The 18,617-nt window shown below is 33.4% G+C and overlaps 1 protein-coding gene across 4 annotated transcripts in view; it reads left to right on the plus strand.

Moving 5' to 3' along the window:
• The window catches only part of LOC101972145 (sodium channel protein type 2 subunit alpha), a 208,214-nt gene that overhangs the window by 158,171 nt on the left and 31,426 nt on the right, over positions 1–18,617 (plus strand). For all 4 annotated transcript variants that reach the window (XM_078017511.1, XM_078017512.1, XM_078017509.1 and 1 more), the window contains exons 15-17: positions 1,941–2,114; positions 4,905–5,261; positions 12,491–12,970. In XM_078017511.1, the coding sequence (XP_077873637.1) occupies positions 1,941–2,114; positions 4,905–5,261; positions 12,491–12,970 (1,011 nt within the window). The remainder of the gene's footprint in view (positions 1–1,940; positions 2,115–4,904; positions 5,262–12,490; positions 12,971–18,617) is intronic.

Genomic DNA, 18,617 nt, shown 5'->3' on the forward strand with positions numbered 1-18,617 from the left:
ATTTCTGAGTTTTCCATCTAAGTAGAAAGAGATTTCATTTACTGATTTAGAAAATAATCAGAAGAGAAGCAAGGATGTGCACACAAAGCAATAAGGTGAATTTTGGACTTGTTGAATTTGAGCTATATGTGAGATAGTCATCCAAATGGAAGTATTGAATAATCAGAGAAGTGTCACCTGCAGCTTTGGAGATATTCTTGAACAGAAAAATAGACCTCAAAATGTAAGCTTATTATAAAAAATGTAACTTATTATAAAAGGTACAATTAGAGTAAAATTGTCTTGAGATCTTTGAAGAATTTCAATATTAAATAATTTGTTCCAGGAAAAAAAAAAGCAACTGAGAAGCATCCAGGAAGGAATAGATTAAGGAAACCAAGGACAGAAAAATATTTCAAGGAACAAGAAATAGAAAACAATGTCAAAAGCTTCTAAAAGAACAAGTTAAACTATTAAAATTTTCCATTAGATTTGTGGCAATGAGTTTATGTTGGTGAAGTTAGTTAAAGCAATTTATGTTCATTGGTAGATTGTGGATTGTTACAGGGAAAAGCAGACTACTTTAATTTAACAAAGTTTAGCCAAGCACAAATAGAGAGGTTCTAGAAATGAGAAGCATTCCAGATGGGCGATGGTATGGAACTCACCACCCAGCCACATGCCGTTTATATTTAAAGCCAGAGAAAAGAAAGTGGCACACAGAAACAACCTGTTTGTCTACAGCAGGCATTTGCCTTATATGATAATGTTTTGGCAGCTTTTAGCCTCTGATGGGTTGGAAGTCAGCTGCTATGACTGGTAAGATGCTGGTAGCTTGGTTACGAGGGTATATTCTTAGGTGAAGTTACCTTTGTTTAAAAATCAAGCTATCCAGTTTAGAATTCATTAGGTATGGAGGATCATTTTGAGCCAAACTCTTGAGTTAGTTAAGTGTAAGGTGAAGAGTCCAACTAATGAGTTTAGACAAGAACATTTGGCTATTAGAAGATAATAGTTGGCATCAACTGGAAAGGGAAATGGAGTACAAGTAGAGTTTATCTGATGACAATGATGATATTTTTAAGGTGAGGAAGGACTGAGAAGCTGTGCTTCCACAAAGTCCCGACAGGAAGCAGCCAGTAGCAGGAAGAGGTTGAAACTATCCCTCAATTGAGAAACTGGATTCTTTGGGAAGTCTGAAGAGGCACATAGCACAATTGGGAAAAATAGTTCAGAACAGGGGCACTTCTTTCACTTTAACAAGGAGGAAAAGGCATGGATATGCATGTAATCAGTTTTATAGATAAAAGGAAATGAAAATTTCAGGTTGTCCAACTTCCATTCGTTCTAAGAAGCAAACACAGAGTGTGGAATAAGAACATTGTTGAAAATAAATGGAGGAGAAAGAAGGCTTGAAATAAATGTACATTCTGGAAATAGAGAGTGGAAAATGCTGCCACCATTTTGCCAGCTAAAGGAACTTTTAAAATATCTTTAACATGTATTGGGTTAGTAATGCCCATGTTTATTACAGTTTACATGAATCCTCCATAGGACCAGCTTAATCTGTAGGGCCAAGAGAGAGGACCAATCCATTGTGCTTGGTGCCTAAAATCTGCACTGCTAGGTAAACATCTGGTGAGTTTTTGGAAGACTGGAGAGATCACAGGCAGAGCCAAGCAGTGGATCACAATAAATCAACTGCACCTTCTATTTGCAAATAAGAGTATTAATTGTATCTTTATCCATGTACACTTTATCACTTGATAAACCTTAACTATAATCAACAATTAAATACTCATTTGAACACAAATCATTTGAAAGTACCAATTTATTGGTCCCAAACCAATTTTTAAAATTCAGAATTTAATTTTGATGTGTTGGGAGTAAATGAAATTGCTCAAGAATAATTTGTGTGTCAAGAGTATACAGTTCTGTAATCAACTACATTTCTCATTCAGGTCTTCACTGGGATCTTCACAGCAGAAATGTTCCTCAAGATCATTGCTATGGATCCATATTATTACTTTCAAGAAGGCTGGAATATTTTTGATGGTTTTATTGTGAGCCTTAGTTTAATGGAACTTGGTTTGGCAAATGTGGAAGGATTGTCAGTTCTCCGATCATTCCGACTGGTAAACTAACTCAGAAGGGTTGATAATTTTTATTTCTCTAAATAATTAGTCTTCATTCTTATTTACTAATAATTTTAGGATTTGTACAATTCTAATATTTTAATACACTCATGAAACAAACCAAATTGCCTCATCACCAGATTGGAATTTCTTCTTCATTGAAGTTTTGATAAGTAAATTTTATTTACTTATTTATTTATAACACAATACCTTTATTTTATTTATGTTTATGTGGTGCTGAGGATCGAACCCAGGGCCTTGCACATGATAGACGAGTGCTCTAATGCTGAGCCACAACCCCAGCCCCAAATTTTATTTATTTTTGAGAAATAGATTCTGTTTAGTTTATTCAAGTCAACAGTCAACAGTTCCCCCCTCATAATCAAAAGGCAAGTCTAACTGGGAGGTAGAAAGAGGAAGTTGCCATAAACCCAAATCACAATTAAATACCACTGTTGTCAACTCAGTTATCTGAGGTTTGTGTACAGGTATAAGTCTTCATTTAGATACAGGATGAGTTCCCCTTTCTGCAGGCCTCAGCAATTACAGAGCAACTCATAGCCAAGAGTTGGAACAAGGAACAGTGCATAAAGGAGAGGATTACAGAATGAGCTCTGTACCTTTGTTCCTTCAGCCATATCAGAAAATTATCAAAACCACTCTTTGAGAAGAGTTGCCTCTATAAATTTTGCTAATTTTAAAGATGCATCTTTTATTTGGTCCTTGCTATTCAAAGATATTTTTTGATCTTTTAAAATCAAGAGACTTATTTCCATCAAAAGTTTGATATGTTTTATTGTGCTATTGTTTTGAGTTGGTTTTAACTTTTTGTGATTTATTTTCAGATAACAGAGGTTATATATAGTTACCAAAGACAAGTTCTAGATGATTTATCTTATCCTTATTATCCTCAAGACATTGTTGTGAAATTTTTAGAATTTTACTTTGGGCTTAGGTTGTGCTCAGTGTCATTACTATAGATCCACCAGTGGTGGAGCACTTGTCTAAAATGTACAAGACCCTGGGTTTTACCCCTGCACCACAAAAGAAAGAAAGAAAGAAAGAAGCATAAGAAGAAAAAGAGAGAGAAAGAAAGAAAGAAAGAAAGAAAGAAAGAAAGAAAGAAAGAAAGAAAGAAAGAAGGAAGGAAGGAAGGAAGGAAGGAAGGAAGGAAGGAAGGAAGGAAGGAAGGAAAGAAAGAAAGAAAGAAAGAGAAAGAAAGAAAGAAAGAAAATTTCCTTTGCTACTTTCAAATTTTAAGTTTGAATTGAGATCCAGAGAATTATGATACTATGATTTCCTTTTCTAAGTCTCAAGAATATTGACCTAATTTGAAACTATAAAGATGCAAGAAACAGAACAAAAGTTAGAAATTATTATATGATAAATAATATGAGCAACTACTTTAAAAAGATGTTTAGTAAACCTTCATGATAATGTGATGCAGTTTAGGGGAAAAGGGAGTGTATGTCATTAGCACATCTTACTTAGTATGTCAGGCTCTTTTGCATAAATTTATTCTCTGGGAATAAATTTAACACTTTGGTGCTTATATTTGCTCCTTTGGGTCACTTAGATGCCATTAAATAATGCACTACTCTCAGCCTGACATTTATTGAAGCATCAGAAATAAAATACTGCTGTTGTTTAACTGTAAATGGTACTTGAGAGGCCACTGCATGCTAATACAACCAAAGTGTCAAGCACAGTGGCAGAGAGACACACTACAATGAGTTGATTAATTAAGTCACTGAAGACATCAGATTGAAAACTGCAACTTTTTACTAAGTCCATGTATTTCTCCTTTAAATATAATACATCTTAAAAATATTGCCTAATATTACAACAAACTAAAGGTGTAGTTAGATTAAAATAATGTTAATACTCAAAAGATCAGTTGATTTTTCTCTCACCATATGCAATTTAAGTGTTAATATTATTTGCATTTTTGCACTTCAGTATAATATTTTAAGTATACTGAAAACTATATTAACTTTGAGCTTTTAAACAATGGGAGCTCCTACTTCCCTGAAATTGAATCTCTGCTATTTAGCCACCATTAATCTTAAATATCTTAGTTCCTTTAAAAAAAAAGATATATTTCATATGCTCATGTAGGATTCTTATTATTAAAATGCTGATTCAAAAACCTTGTAACATAATTATTTTATTGACAACATGTATATTTCAGAATTAAAAATATCCCCATGGTATCAAATACCTGCTACCTTTGCTAGATAATAGTTTGACACTTAAATAATCCATCAATCTACAATTGAGACAGTCACCCTGTAGATTTCAGCTGGAAACAAAACCACAGATGCTTCAGAAATGTAGGTCATTCAAAGTTATGCAATGTACTATATAAATATTACACAGTGCATTCCATCTTTATGCATAACTATAAAGCATTCATTAAAAATGAGTGAATAAATAAATAAAGGTAAGACCAGTAGAATAGAGGAAAGGAAAGAGGGAGATGCAGGAGGGAAGGGAAAGAGGAGGCAGTGGGGACTGAAATGAACAAATTAAATTCTATGCTTGTATAATTATGTCAAAATGAACCCAACTATTATGAAAAACTAAAATGCACTAATAAAAGCACTTTTAGAAAAAAGATAAAAGACAAATTTTGTGGCTTTTGTATCATTTTCTGTAAATTGTAGTGTGAACCAAAACCAAAAAAATAAAATTACAATCTGCATTTCTTGCTGTAAAAAGAAAAAGGGGAAAAAAAGAAGAAAATAAATAAATGTAGGTCATTAACAGCCCTTTTTTCTTTTTTTCCAGCTCAGAGTTTTCAAGTTGGCAAAGTCTTGGCCAACTTTGAATATGCTTATAAAGATCATTGGCAATTCCGTGGGGGCACTGGGAAACCTCACCTTGGTGTTGGCCATTATTGTCTTCATTTTTGCTGTGGTTGGCATGCAGCTCTTTGGAAAGAGCTACAAAGAATGTGTCTGCAAGATTTCCAATGATTGTGAACTCCCACGCTGGCACATGCACGATTTCTTCCACTCTTTCCTGATTGTGTTCCGTGTGCTGTGTGGAGAGTGGATAGAGACCATGTGGGACTGTATGGAGGTTGCTGGCCAAACCATGTGCCTTACTGTCTTCATGATGGTCATGGTAATTGGAAACCTCGTGGTATGTACTAAAAATGTTTTCCTTACTTTCAGTATATGATTATGTAATCATGAAAAAGTACACTAAACTGGTGAACATTTTGCATTATCTTTGTGAACTGTTTTTGTGTCAAAGTTATTTCCTATTTTCTATTATTCATGATTGCAAGAGCCAAGCATTATTTAGATGTCTTTAATTCACACAGACCCTCAAAATGCCTCTTGAACCAACATTGTTCTTCCTCGCTGTTCCTCTTACTATTGGAAGGGAAGGTCTTGGGCTTTTATCTTTCAGTTCTTGTACTAAAGTATAGAAGTGTCATTATGAATTCATTTTATTTCTAAGTAGGAACAAAAATATCTTTTGAACATGTTTAAATTCAAGTTTCCTAAAAATTAAAATTTTAAAAAATATTAATCATCTCAGTTTTTTAAAATATACAGGTTATTTGGAATGTAGAAATTGTAGTTTGAATCAGTAACATTGAACCAAGAAACATAGATTGTCACTTCTATACAAAATTGACCATGCCCAGCACCACTGACTCATCTTAGACATGTGAGAAAGGTAAAAGAAAGATCAATATGACACAGTGTTATGACATTTACTCTAACAGGAATTAAAAATAGAAATTTATCTATGATGTTTGAAATGTGGAAATGAAAGCTGTCTACCAGATTCACAAAATGGAAACATTGCTTAATATTATCATGGAACTCCATCAAAGAGTTTGGACCTGAAATATCTTTAATTATGATGTAAGGTTGGTTTGGTAGGGAGAAAGGTGATCATTCTAAACCAGGGAAAAGTATACCCAGTGGTTTGGGACAGGATAGTATACATGTGGGAAAGAGCCTTTCTTAGGCTTTAAGTAAAGGAATCATGCTGCTTTGCTTGAGGAGGAGTCAAACCAATGTAACAGGAAAAGAACTATATGACCATTATTTTAACCTATAGACTTATTTTCATTCAAATAAAAAAAAACTTTCAATTCCCCAAAGGAAAATATACGAATAGGGTAAAAATGCAAAATATTAATTTCTATTCATTGCCATATTTCAGAATCTTTATCTTAAATAATCCTGATTTTTGTTTTGTTTCGTTTTTTGAGGATCAAATCTAGGGCCTCATGTATGTTAGGTGAGTTCTCAATCACTGAGTTAATCCCGGGCCGTGATCTGTGTATGAAATATCAAGAAACATGCACAGTGTATAATTCAGAAATATGAATGGTGGTTTAAAACATCAAATATTGTTTTTGTTGGTTGGGAATTTAGGAGAAATTTATCTATATGACTCTGGCTCAGGATGGATTATGAGGTTGCTGTGAAGGTGTTGATGAGGCTATCATCATCTTGACTGGAGCTTCTGGGTCAGCTTGTAAGAAGGCTCAGTCTTATGGCTAGGGCCAGGTGGTCTCAGTTCATTGTTGGCTGTTGATTGAAGATCTCAGTTACTCTCTACATGGGCCTCTTGATAGGAATGTTGAATATTCTTACAACATCACCACTGGTTTCTCCCAAAGCAGACAGAAGAGAGAAGGCAAAGTGTAGGTCTTCTTTGTGTTCTAATCTTGAAAGTCATTCTCTATAACCTCTGTTGTGCTCTGTTCGTTAGAAGAAGCTCACACTTCAGAAGAAATTAGTCTCCATTTTTTGAAGAGAAGAGTATCAGGTAATTTGTAGATACATTTTAAAGCCACAGCCATCCCCCAAACAACAAACATTTTGCTTTTAGGAAAGTATAAAATTCTATAGAGCAGAAATAAATGGTCAAAGAGTTAAATGGAATAGAAACAAATCAAAAGTCATAGCTGTGTTATGGATTTGATGTCATTTCTTCTATGTATCTGGCATACATTGGAGAAGAGAAGGAAAAGGCAGAACAGAGTCCTTTATGACAGCAAGGAACGATTGGACTGCAACAGGGAATTTGGAGTGGGAATAGTAAAAAATAAGCTAGGGCCAGATTGTGTAGAGTCTAATTTACGAAATGGCTGACTGTGCATAATAAAGTGGATTTTCCTTTAGGCAATTCAAAACTACAGATGGCTTTTTATCAGGAATTTAAAATGAGCTAAGATATTTTGATAAGAATAATGTAGCTAGAGAATGCAGAGTGGGTTTAAAGAGAAAGAAACTTACCATATCACATATCATCTATTAGTTTACTGAAATAAAACATCTCTCTAATATGTAATGAATAGAGAATTCAAGTACATAAATAATTTCAGAAAGTATCAAGTGTTTATATATATAGATGACATTTAATATTAATTTGTATTGCTGTAACACATAAAAATAATTATTTTTATGTAGTCACAAAAATTTAAATTTTATGCCTCTAAGAGAAAAAATTAAAGACTCTCCTTTCTTTTCCATTATCAGTTTAAAAATGTTTTTGTGATGTTCTGGATACATTTATGGAGTAGCTAAGATGATAATGTCCAACCTGTTTACCACTGTTAACGATTTTTTTCATATCATACTTCCTTAAGTAAGATGGAATAAACTGATACACTGCCTCTTACAATTCTTCCCATTTTTACTGGAAAGAGGGAAAGGTCACTCACAAAGAAGCTGGTGTAACTTCTTTTTAACATGTCAACTGCCTGACAAGGTTCCACCACAGTATCTGTGAATAATCAATGCCAGGCCTCCTCTACAGGCAAGAGAGAGGTGGCCTGCACTTCCCCAGGATTTTTAGGAGCTATTCTTTGTTTCCTGGCACTGTGGCTAGAGATCCTTTGATAGATGAAAGGCAAGTGCTATAGAGAGAGAATGTGATTTTTTGAAGGCTGCTAGTTCTAGAAGTAGTGGATAGTATTTTCTCTAAGTGAAGATGGAGCAATAGCAGGCAGGAAGGATTAAGGTCAGGAGCTACTCTCAAAAGGTGGGAGTCAGAATGGAGAAATCAGGGGGTGGGGATGTGGCTCAAGCAGTAGCACGCTTGCCTGGCATGCGCTCGGCACTGGGTTCCATCCTCAGCACCGCATACAAATAAAATAAAGATGTTGTGTCCGCCAAAAACTATAAAATAAATATTAAAAAATTCTCTCTCTCTCTCTCTCTCTCTCTCTCTCTCTCTCTCTCTCTCTCTCTTAAAAAAATGGAGAAATCATTAATATGTGTAATACATTTCAATCTGGCAGCAGTGGAAACATTTTCCTTCTGAGAGACTAAATTGGGGGAACATATGAGAAAGTTCATTCCACTCAGTGATTAGTCCTCTATCCATGCACCTTTGTGAAACAGGATTCAGGATTTCAATTCCTGAGTGAGCTTGTCTAACTCTGTTCCCTTAGGTTACCATTGATCACACCAAACTCCTGGGCCAGTTGTTACACATATAGCTTTCAATAATGAAGAAGGTCTAAACAAAGAGATTAGCTTGGCTCACACAAAATTTTATTTTTAAGAAAATAAGGTAGATAATTGTAGAGAGTCTGTTGGATAATGGTAACAATGATAGTAATAGCTAAACTTTCCCATGTATTCACTGTGAGCTAGAAACTGTGCTGAGAGCCATAGGGATTATTTCTTTGAATTCTTATATCAATCCCATAAACAGGTGTTGAGAAAATTATAATATTTATTTTACAGGTAAAGAAACTGTCCTTAGATCGCTTATGTTACTTTTCTAGCAATAGAAATTTGATTGTTACTCAGCATCCTAAATCTAAAAGATGTGTTCCACTGTTATATCAAGTAAAACTGTGGTTAAATCAAGTAAATTTGTGGAACTAATGGTATCAAGAAGGTGTTTGCAAGAAAAATTTTAGGACAACATCAATGCAGATGGACTGCTTTTCAAAGGAGGGAGGGAACTTTCTTAAATATTCGAAAGAAAAGTTGTAGGTTGGAGGAACTTTTATTTTTTCCTGACAATGAAATAACATTAAATTATCAATTTATAACAGATTATAGAAGCAATAAGAAAATTGATGGCAAGCTTTATGATAATGACATAAGTGTGGTAGCAGTTCAGAGAAAGTAAATATCAAGGGATAGGGATGTAACTCTGTGGTAGAGCAATTGCTGAGCATGCATGAGGTCTGGGTTTTATCTCCAGCATTGAAAGGGAAAGGGTGGGGTGGAAAAGCATTAAGTGCACATGGAATATTGTTTCCTTGCTGATTTTGCAAACACAGCAATTAAGAATGAAGATTTCAGAATTAGATTATCAAATCCTTTTCACAGACCAGATCCCAAAACTCGGGGAGATAAGGATAATTTTTCTAACTATAAAAAACTACTTATTTATTCCTCCCATGCTCCCCCTCCCTACCCCACTATGAGTCAGCCTCTTTATATCAGAGAAAACATTTGACATTGTTTTTTGGGGATTGGCTAACTTCACTTAGCATTATCTTCTCCAATGCCATCCATTTACCTGCAAATGCCACGATTTTATTCTTTTTATAGCAAGGATGGTGGAATGTGTTAGACATCATTATCCAAAGTACAAGACATGAATTGGTGTCAACATACTTTATAAACAACCACAGATATGAAAAATTGTGCTGTATATGTGTAATAAGAATTGTAATGCATTCTGCTGTCATTTATTTTTTAAAAAATCAATTAAAAAAAGAAGACCTTTAACACAATAAAAAAAAACAACTACTTATTAACTGTGATCTTGGACAAGTCACCTAAAGTAGACAGAAGCCTCAGTTTTCTCATCTATAAAACAGTGATAATAATAATTACTAATTCATGAGACTGTTGTGAGAAATAAATCATAGGAAAATAAAAATGCCTAGCACAAGGACTGGTACTTATTAAGATCTCAGTAAAAAGCAGCTTTTAAAAAACACTCTTATGTGCTCTAGAACCTAACTTTAAGACACATTTACATGTATAGATGTATCAAAGCATCATAACTTTACCCTAAAAATGTTACAGGTCTGGGGTCTTCTAGGAAACTAAGGCAATTTGAAACCCTTCCCTCTTCAAACCCTGAGTCTTACAGTTAAGTCAGAAAGATTTCAGACATGTTGCTCAAGAGTAACAAGCATGAGTTTACTGAAGGAATAGGGAAAGGGTACACTCTCAAGGGAGACAGTAGGTCTTCTCAGAGAGGAGGGGGACAATTTTATTGGGGGTCCTAGAGAAGTTTCCAGTGAGTTCTGCCCAGTTCTTGACTTTTTACTGACAGCAAGATGACATCAGATGTTAAGTCCCCACTCCCTTTACAACTTTAGGTCATATGGCCCATACTGACTGGTTCTAATTGGATATTTAATTATAAATTCTTACAGATTTTATAGTTAGAAAAATTATCCTTATCTCCCTGAGATCTGGTCTCTGAAAAGGATCAGAAAGGTCTTCTTCTTCAGGGTAACTTGGGTTCCTTCTTTTTGAAACATTATTTTGGAACTGCATTTCTCCTGGATATACTACTTTGCTGAGAAATGTGACATATCCTGTCCACTTAAGCCAGGAAGGGTTGTGGTTAAATTGCTTCTTGGAAAAGAAAGCATGTGGGGGTCAGCACAGTTGGCCTACTTTATGGAATTATTCCCTTAACCTGTGTTCTCATCATTCACATCTGTCTGTCCCCTATCATAAATATGTACAATTGCATATTAATCAAAATAAAATAAAACATAAAAAAAGAATCCACTGTTGGACATCAATGTAGAATGATTGATTGATATGGATCAATACCTAATAGACAAGGACAGTATATTAATAAACCTTTGAAAATTAAATCTAGAAAATACTTATGGCACCACATTTCAGTGTTCTAATGAATAAAAGTAAAAATTTAGCATTTAGTTTTATTTTTCTTCTCTCTTTTTTTTGGTCGAACTAAGAGATTCAAAGACAAGTCATGGTAAAACATATTTTATTGGCAAATTCCAGAAGTAAAGGAGCAAGTTTTAATATAATTAACAGGAGCCATTGAATAGCAATTGACAGATGGCTCAGTATAGACTCTAAAAGTTGCATGTAGTTCTTATGGATCTTACACACTTTGACGTACATTTTCATTGGAATTTCACTGAAACCTTTCTCAGGATTTCTATTTTGTACTGCTAATTTCTGCATTTGGTCCCCTTACTGCTCCATGTTCCATTTTTTCTGTATGGTTAAATACATACAGGACTCATGGACATTGCCAATCAAATCCTGACTGGAGGAAAAAAAAAATATATATATATCTGTTGACATTGCTGTTGACAGATATATATATATATATATATATCTGTCAGGCTCGTGCCCCTGGAAATGCCTGATTCCTTAGTAAATTCTCTCATTTTGAGTTTACACAGTGGATTTATTGCCACTAATATTTTAATTTGCCAGGCACAGTGGTGCATGCCTGTAATCCCAGTGGCTCAGGAGGCTGAGGCAGAAGGCTTGTGTGTTCAAGGCCAGCCTCAGCAACAGTGGGGCACTAAATAACTCAGTGAGACCCTGTCTCTAAATAAAATACAAAATAGTGCTGGGTATGTGGCTTAGTGTCTAGGTGTCTCTGAGTTCAATCCCAGGCACCCCTTACCCCAGCCATTTATTTTTTCATTTACTCAAGTCATTGCTGTTTATTTTGGAGTTACATAACAACACTTCAACTCCACAATCCTTAATTCATTATTACCATCATTATTATAATCATTTCTTTTTCTTTTTTTCTTTTTGGTTTTAAGGATTGAACTAGGAACTTGCACATGCCTGGCAAGTTCTCTACCAACTGAGCTACATCCCATTTCTTTATAGTATTCCTAACTGTGTTATAAATATTTTGGCTATGATTTCCTAAATCAAAAATTAGGACTTTTGATCTAGCCATAAATACATTTTTTTCTAATTTAGCAAAAAAAAATGGTACAAAGTCACAAAAAAAAATCATATTTAAGTACATTGGAATAGTTTTTGGTTTTAGGGATACATTTATATTAAATTATCAATGTCCTAGGAAATCCAGCCAACATGGTCAAAATACCTACCATCCCTAATAAATCTAGACACTGTGTAGTTGCCTAGGTTTCTCCTTGGGGACTGAATTGAATATAGAAGTTTCATGCAAGAATGGCTTCTGTGATTTTCAACTACTCAAAAGGAAATAGTACTAATGGTATTACTTTATAATGGCCAGGTATTTTTTATTACATTTACTATTTTCATAGTTTATCATAAACTAGATTAAATGCCTAACATAAAATAAGGTGGAAGAACAATCTGAAAAACTTAAAAAGTTGAAGCAGCAGAGTCTTGTGATCACCTCTTTTCCTGCTATTTCAGGTTCTGAATCTCTTCCTGGCCTTGCTCCTGAGCTCCTTCAGTTCTGACAATCTTGCAGCCACTGATGATGATAACGAAATGAACAACCTCCAGATTGCCGTGGGAAGAATGCAGAAAGGAATCGATTTTGTTAAAAGAAAAATACGTGAATTCATTGAGAAAGCCTTTGTTAGGAAGCAGAAAGCTTTAGATGAAATTAAACCTCTTGAAGATCTAAATAACAAAAAAGACAGCTGTATTTCCAACCATACCACTATAGAAATAGGCAAAGACCTCAATTATCTCAAAGACGGAAACGGAACAACTAGTGGCATAGGCAGCAGTGTAGAAAAGTATGTCGTTGATGAGAGTGACTACATGTCTTTCATAAACAATCCCAGCCTCACTGTGACCGTGCCCATTGCTGTTGGAGAATCTGACTTTGAAAATTTAAATACTGAGGAGTTCAGCAGTGAGTCAGATATGGAGGAAAGCAAAGAGGTAGGAATTTTTAAATATGGGGATATTTTGGTATTAAGCATTTCTTTTTCATTAAAACCATTAGATATTTTTAATTGTGTGTTCCTTCTTACAAGAAAACATAAACTATGTATTGGTACATTTCCTATGGCAAAATGACAATTGATAAATTAATGATAGATTAAAATATAGCTAAAGAAATGATACACTGCCTCGGTTTCTCAAATACTCAATTTTTTGAATACTTGATAATATGTGAATAATACCAATTTCTATTTTAAGATAAATTTAGATTTATAAAAATGCTTCAATCTATGTGTGTTCTTCCTTATAACTCACCCACATTAGTAGTTTTTGTATATACTGGAAAAATACTTGATGAAAGATAGTTCCAGTTCTCATCTTGTTATATTTTTGCCTCTGATGAAATATGCCTTTCATGGAAAACTGCCTGGGATCTTGACTTGATATTTACTCATAATTTTCTGTTTCCTGAAGCAAATGATTTTTTTTTCTTTTTAAGGAAAAGAAGTTTGTGATAAGGAATCATGGTAAACATATTTTAACCCTACTGAATCCAGTGCATGCTGTTTAAACAAACAAGTATTGATGCATTATAAAATGTAGAATTCTGAATTTACTCTCAGTAAAAGTCTTCGTAGTTTAAAGTATTCCTTGATTTACAAGAGTGTTAATACCAGAATATGTTTTGGTTTGCTTTGCTTTGTTATTCACCTACAGGTTTGTAAGAGTAGGAGATAAATATAAGAAAGAATTTAAAATCTTAATATTTAATTGTTTAATTATACCAAAATAAAGATAAGATTCCCAGTAATTTACATAGACCTACAAAAATAATAGGTCAAGACCAAAGATTGGCTTCTTCCTTATTTTAATTGTTTACCAAGGAAGCAAGCTAAAGGCTTCTCTTACTATTCTTATTCTAAGAAAGAAAATATGGGGAGCCTGAGACACTGAAACATAAAATTTAAGTAGTTTAGCACAGTCATGATAATTATGAAGCATTAATAGTATGAAGAAAACTATATTTCAAAGAAGAGAATTTTAGATATTTTAGTCTACATTCCTGTATCAATTTGATAAAATTGCTGAGTATATGGTATTTTCCATTCTTGTTTATAAAGTTGATAGTATTGCTAATTCAAGAGTTAGGTGGAAGTAGATGTTCAGCATGAAATTCTGGCAATGTTTAAATATAAGTACTGAAAACTAAGGAATAAATAACAGAGCCATAGTTATCAGTTTCACAAAATAACTGATGAGATTTAAGAGGGAAGGGGTAAAACCTTAGAGCCCAGAGAAAAGAATTGCTATAATTCGATGAAATAAGATTTTTACTAATTAGACTATTATTTAAATAGTAATATCTTAAACCTTTTTAATAAAATTTCAGGCTGGGAATATAGCTCAGTTGGTAGACTGCTTGCCTTGCATGCACAAGGCCCTTGGTTCAATTCCCAGCACCACAATAAAAAAAAAAAAAAAAAAAAGGATGAACATAACTAGTTGAGTTATACTGAAAGTATGGTGCCTAATTTCTCATACTGTGTACTTCTAGAAGTGGAAGTCAGCAATTAGAAAAGAGAATTGGGTTATTCAAATTTTAATGTAGCTCTTTATCATTATTTTGCCATTGTATCTAATAGAGGATAGTCCCTTGTACTAGAGAAATTAGATTTTTATTTACACATGTGTGTAAGTTTAGGGTGTCACATAAAGTAAGATTAAATTATAAAGAGTCAAATGTTGAGGCCATAAGTTAGTTTTATCTTTTAGCTAAGTTTTCGTGCCTTTTGGAGTATAGTTAACTTATATCCAGTATCCCTAATTTTTTAAGAATTTTGAAGTTTTATACTCTGAACTAGCATGCATTTGACCTCACCTCAAACCATTAAGTTTGACACAGGAATGTCCAATACAGTGGGGGTTATAATAGGAAAATCCATTCTCTTTCTAGTTTTTCTGTTGACTATTAAGCTGTTTGTATTGTTTTCTGTTTGATTGGCACTAACTCTGTTTCAGTTAAGTACTCCAAAATAGTATCATGGACTCAGAGTTTTGGAAAGAATTGATCTGCCCATTGGAAGTAAAGGAAACTATTTAACTGGGTTCTGAAGTCCTTTCAATATCTTCCCATAACAGAGATTGTCATTTTAGTGTTGAAGTTTATTATTTGAAGAATAGTCACTTTAATCAAATTTTCTAGATATAAATTCATAAATGAATAAGAATTAGGATCAGTCTGTAAAGAGAATATACAGAGGTTTTGATCTTTCAGAATTTTATCTGGTAGCGGTACTAGAAAGCAAAAGAGAATTGGAATGATTTTTCAAGAATTTGAACACTCATTCTGAAATACCTTCTTAGTGTCTATCTTCTAGTCATTTTTGTTTGTTCATTTTTTTAAATTGGTGAGTTGGGATTGGGTTGTTTAGTATCATACATAGAATAGTTTAAAAAAAATGGCCTGAAGCTTCTTACTATTCCTTTCTAAATGATTTTTTTAAACTAAAAGGAAAAATGAAATACTTTTTGTTTTTGGAATCTAAATGCATTTCTTTTTCTAGGGTAGACTGAGTGGGCTTAGAGTTTGGGAGTGTTTAAGTTCTCTTCCACGCCTTTACCAAATTTGTGGAGTTCTTTGTTAGCTTTCTAAAGATTCTCTGCAGTATACAATGTAAAATTCATGTCATAATCAAGTATGTTTTAACTCTTACTATGTTTTTTAACTTTATTTAATGCTATTCCTTTTGTGATTTTGAAAGACTGATTTTCCTTTTAGAGTTTTTAATCATGTTGAAACCGTGTTTGATAATTTTTCAAAGTATAATATGGTACTGTCTATGGTGACCTTCACTGCTTACCATTCTTACTTCTCACAGGGGTAAAATCAAGCTGGAACCATCAGGAACGCAGCTCTGGTGTTTTATAACCAGCCAGAGGCTCGTGCCACCACTTTTACCCAGGTTACCCAAGCAAGTTGTATATATATAAATACAATCAATGTCTAAATGACGTTTGACTGGCCTGCATGTTACTCAGCTATGTTCCTTGCCCATCCATTGGCAGTAAAATAAAAACATGCACAGCTGCTCTTATGCTGAGTCATATAAAGCATGGTCAGGCAAGTCTGACAACCCTAACTTTAAAAAAAAAAATTAGCTGCTTAATTTTCTTATATAGATACTAATAGAAATTATATTCGATGAAATTAACATTGCATGCCTTTATGGATTATTTAATTTCTGTGTTTGGTTACAGAATTTTGAATATGCTAAGAGCCTAAAGGAGAAATGTAGGTGGTGTTTGAAAAACTCTTGCAGACAACCTTTCTCTCCCCTACTTAAAAAAAAAAAATTAATCTTTTTTCCTATTTAAACATTGCCCCAGTGAGGGTACATTTTTCATAATTCTGTGTTTAGTGTAATATTGTTTTTCTGAAGGGTAATCTGCAAATTAAAGCAATTCATTATTCATGTGCAAACTTCTGAAAGGATGTTCTAATGTGATAATAATATATATAATTGGAATGTTATGTTTATGTTTTGGCTGCTAGCAGCATGAGTATAATTTTTATCTGCTTCATTTTAGGGAAAAGGGCATCACTTTATTTAGCAATTGACCAAAATTATTTTGCATTTAGAATATAATTGCCTTGGAGATTCTGTTTATATTTACTCCTGAAATTCCTACACCAAAAAAAGGAGTGTATTTGATACATCAAAACCACAACAAAAATACCCAAAAATAGACATCTATCTTTAGATGTTATTCTCACTCTGAATATAGGTCTGGAGTCCACCTTCTTGTCTTTTGACTCCTCTGTCCATTGTGAATTGTTTTTTTTTTCTAACTTCTATCTAACTGGGCAATTTTCTCCTGAGTTTATTATTGAAATGTATCACATTCTACAGACTCTTATATAGGAGGAGAATCGTGAGCTCTTGGTCCTTCCACCTCTTTAAAATGAACGGATGTTCCTTACCATGTGAACATAGCGATAACTCTCAAACTGTTGTGAGGGCTCTGTTATATGCACCATTTATTTTCTTCTGTTAAAACCAGTTTTGTGCACAAGTATGATAATCAAATTGTTCTATTCAATTCAATGGGTCATTAAGAAATATTAATTAAGTACTTTGCCACTTAGAGCCAGTTTACTCTCTTGCTGCTATGAAAACTATTAAATAATCCTAATATAAAAGTAGCTTTTTCAAAGGAGCAATGACATGCCACAATTGTACTTTATTTTACTCTCTGGCACTCCAAATTCATGAAAGATAAGGCCTTATATATTAAGGAAAAGTATCATATAATATAGGATCCAAGATGTATAACTATTCACACTAAACACAATTCCACATAAATATGCACTGGGAATAGAGAGAATATTTTCCCTATTGTGTATTAATTTTTCAGAAAAGCATGAGATTTTAGCTTATTAGGATAGTGACTTGTTTTTCCCAGTGTCTTGAAAAGACATAAGTTTAGTTTCTTTATTCTCTGAATATCTCATTTTCCAAATTCCTATATAAAAAAGAATTTGAGGGAAAGTGATGATCAAGTATATTATCTACTGGTCTATGTAGCAAACAGGTGGAATAAGTACAGTAGTATACCATCTAAGCAGGAACTGGTTTATTTATTCCCATCCTTCACATTATTATAATTTTCAATTTCCTTTAAAAACAAATCTCTGATTGTCCCTTAGGAAACATTGTTCATGCCTTGAAGTGATATACTAAATTCTAATACCAGGGATAGGAAGGGGTCAAAAATGTGTAGGGACCATCTGAGTAAGCATGTTGGGATGACTTCAATGGGAACTCAGCTGTGATTTTATCCAGGAAATAAACAGTCCTCATGAGAAACATTTTCAGTAAGATAGTGATTAAATGGAAGAAAAGGCTCCAAATATCTTTAATGTTAGAACAAAGTATTCCAAACACAAAATCTTTGGGGTACTTGTAATCTACTGAGGGATAGATAGACTATCATGACATAAATGTTTCTTTTTTTGTTTGTTTGCCATTTCAAGTATATAATTTAGAATCTTGCTATTTGTTATTTAAAATGTTTTATAACTAACATATTCATTATAAACACTAAATGATTTTTTGAATAATGCAGCATAATGAGAATAATACTTTTGATTTTGCCATTTTCCTCATTTAAAAAGATGGCATCAACAGTTCCTTTCTAATGGTAATGAGTCACTTTGGTCAAGCAAGCCATCACTTCCATTCTTCCAATGTTAAAATTTTTCGTGTTAGATGTTTAAAATAGTAACTTATAATTGATGTGGAAAATAAAAGTTTAAGTGTAGTATTTTAAAAAATAAAATGAAATATTGTATCTTGATGTTTACCTATTGGATATTAAGCAATATATGATCCTAGCTTTCTTAATTTGTATGACTGTCATTACTCAGCACAGAATCAAAGAATCCCATGAGACTTCCATCTAAAAAAAATTAGTATTTCTACATGAGTGTAAATGATTGCCAATTCTTTTCATAACAAGTAAAATTGGCTATTCCTGTATATTCTCATTACTATTCTGACATTGGGATATTCTTAGTTTTCATTAAAGCTTAAATAAGAAAGGGTTACTCTCATAGTATCAACCAGTCCTGTTGTTACCTGAT

Source organism: Ictidomys tridecemlineatus, chromosome 7 (assembly GCF_052094955.1).
Source record: "Ictidomys tridecemlineatus isolate mIctTri1 chromosome 7, mIctTri1.hap1, whole genome shotgun sequence".
Lineage (NCBI taxonomy): Eukaryota > Metazoa > Chordata > Mammalia > Rodentia > Sciuridae > Ictidomys > Ictidomys tridecemlineatus.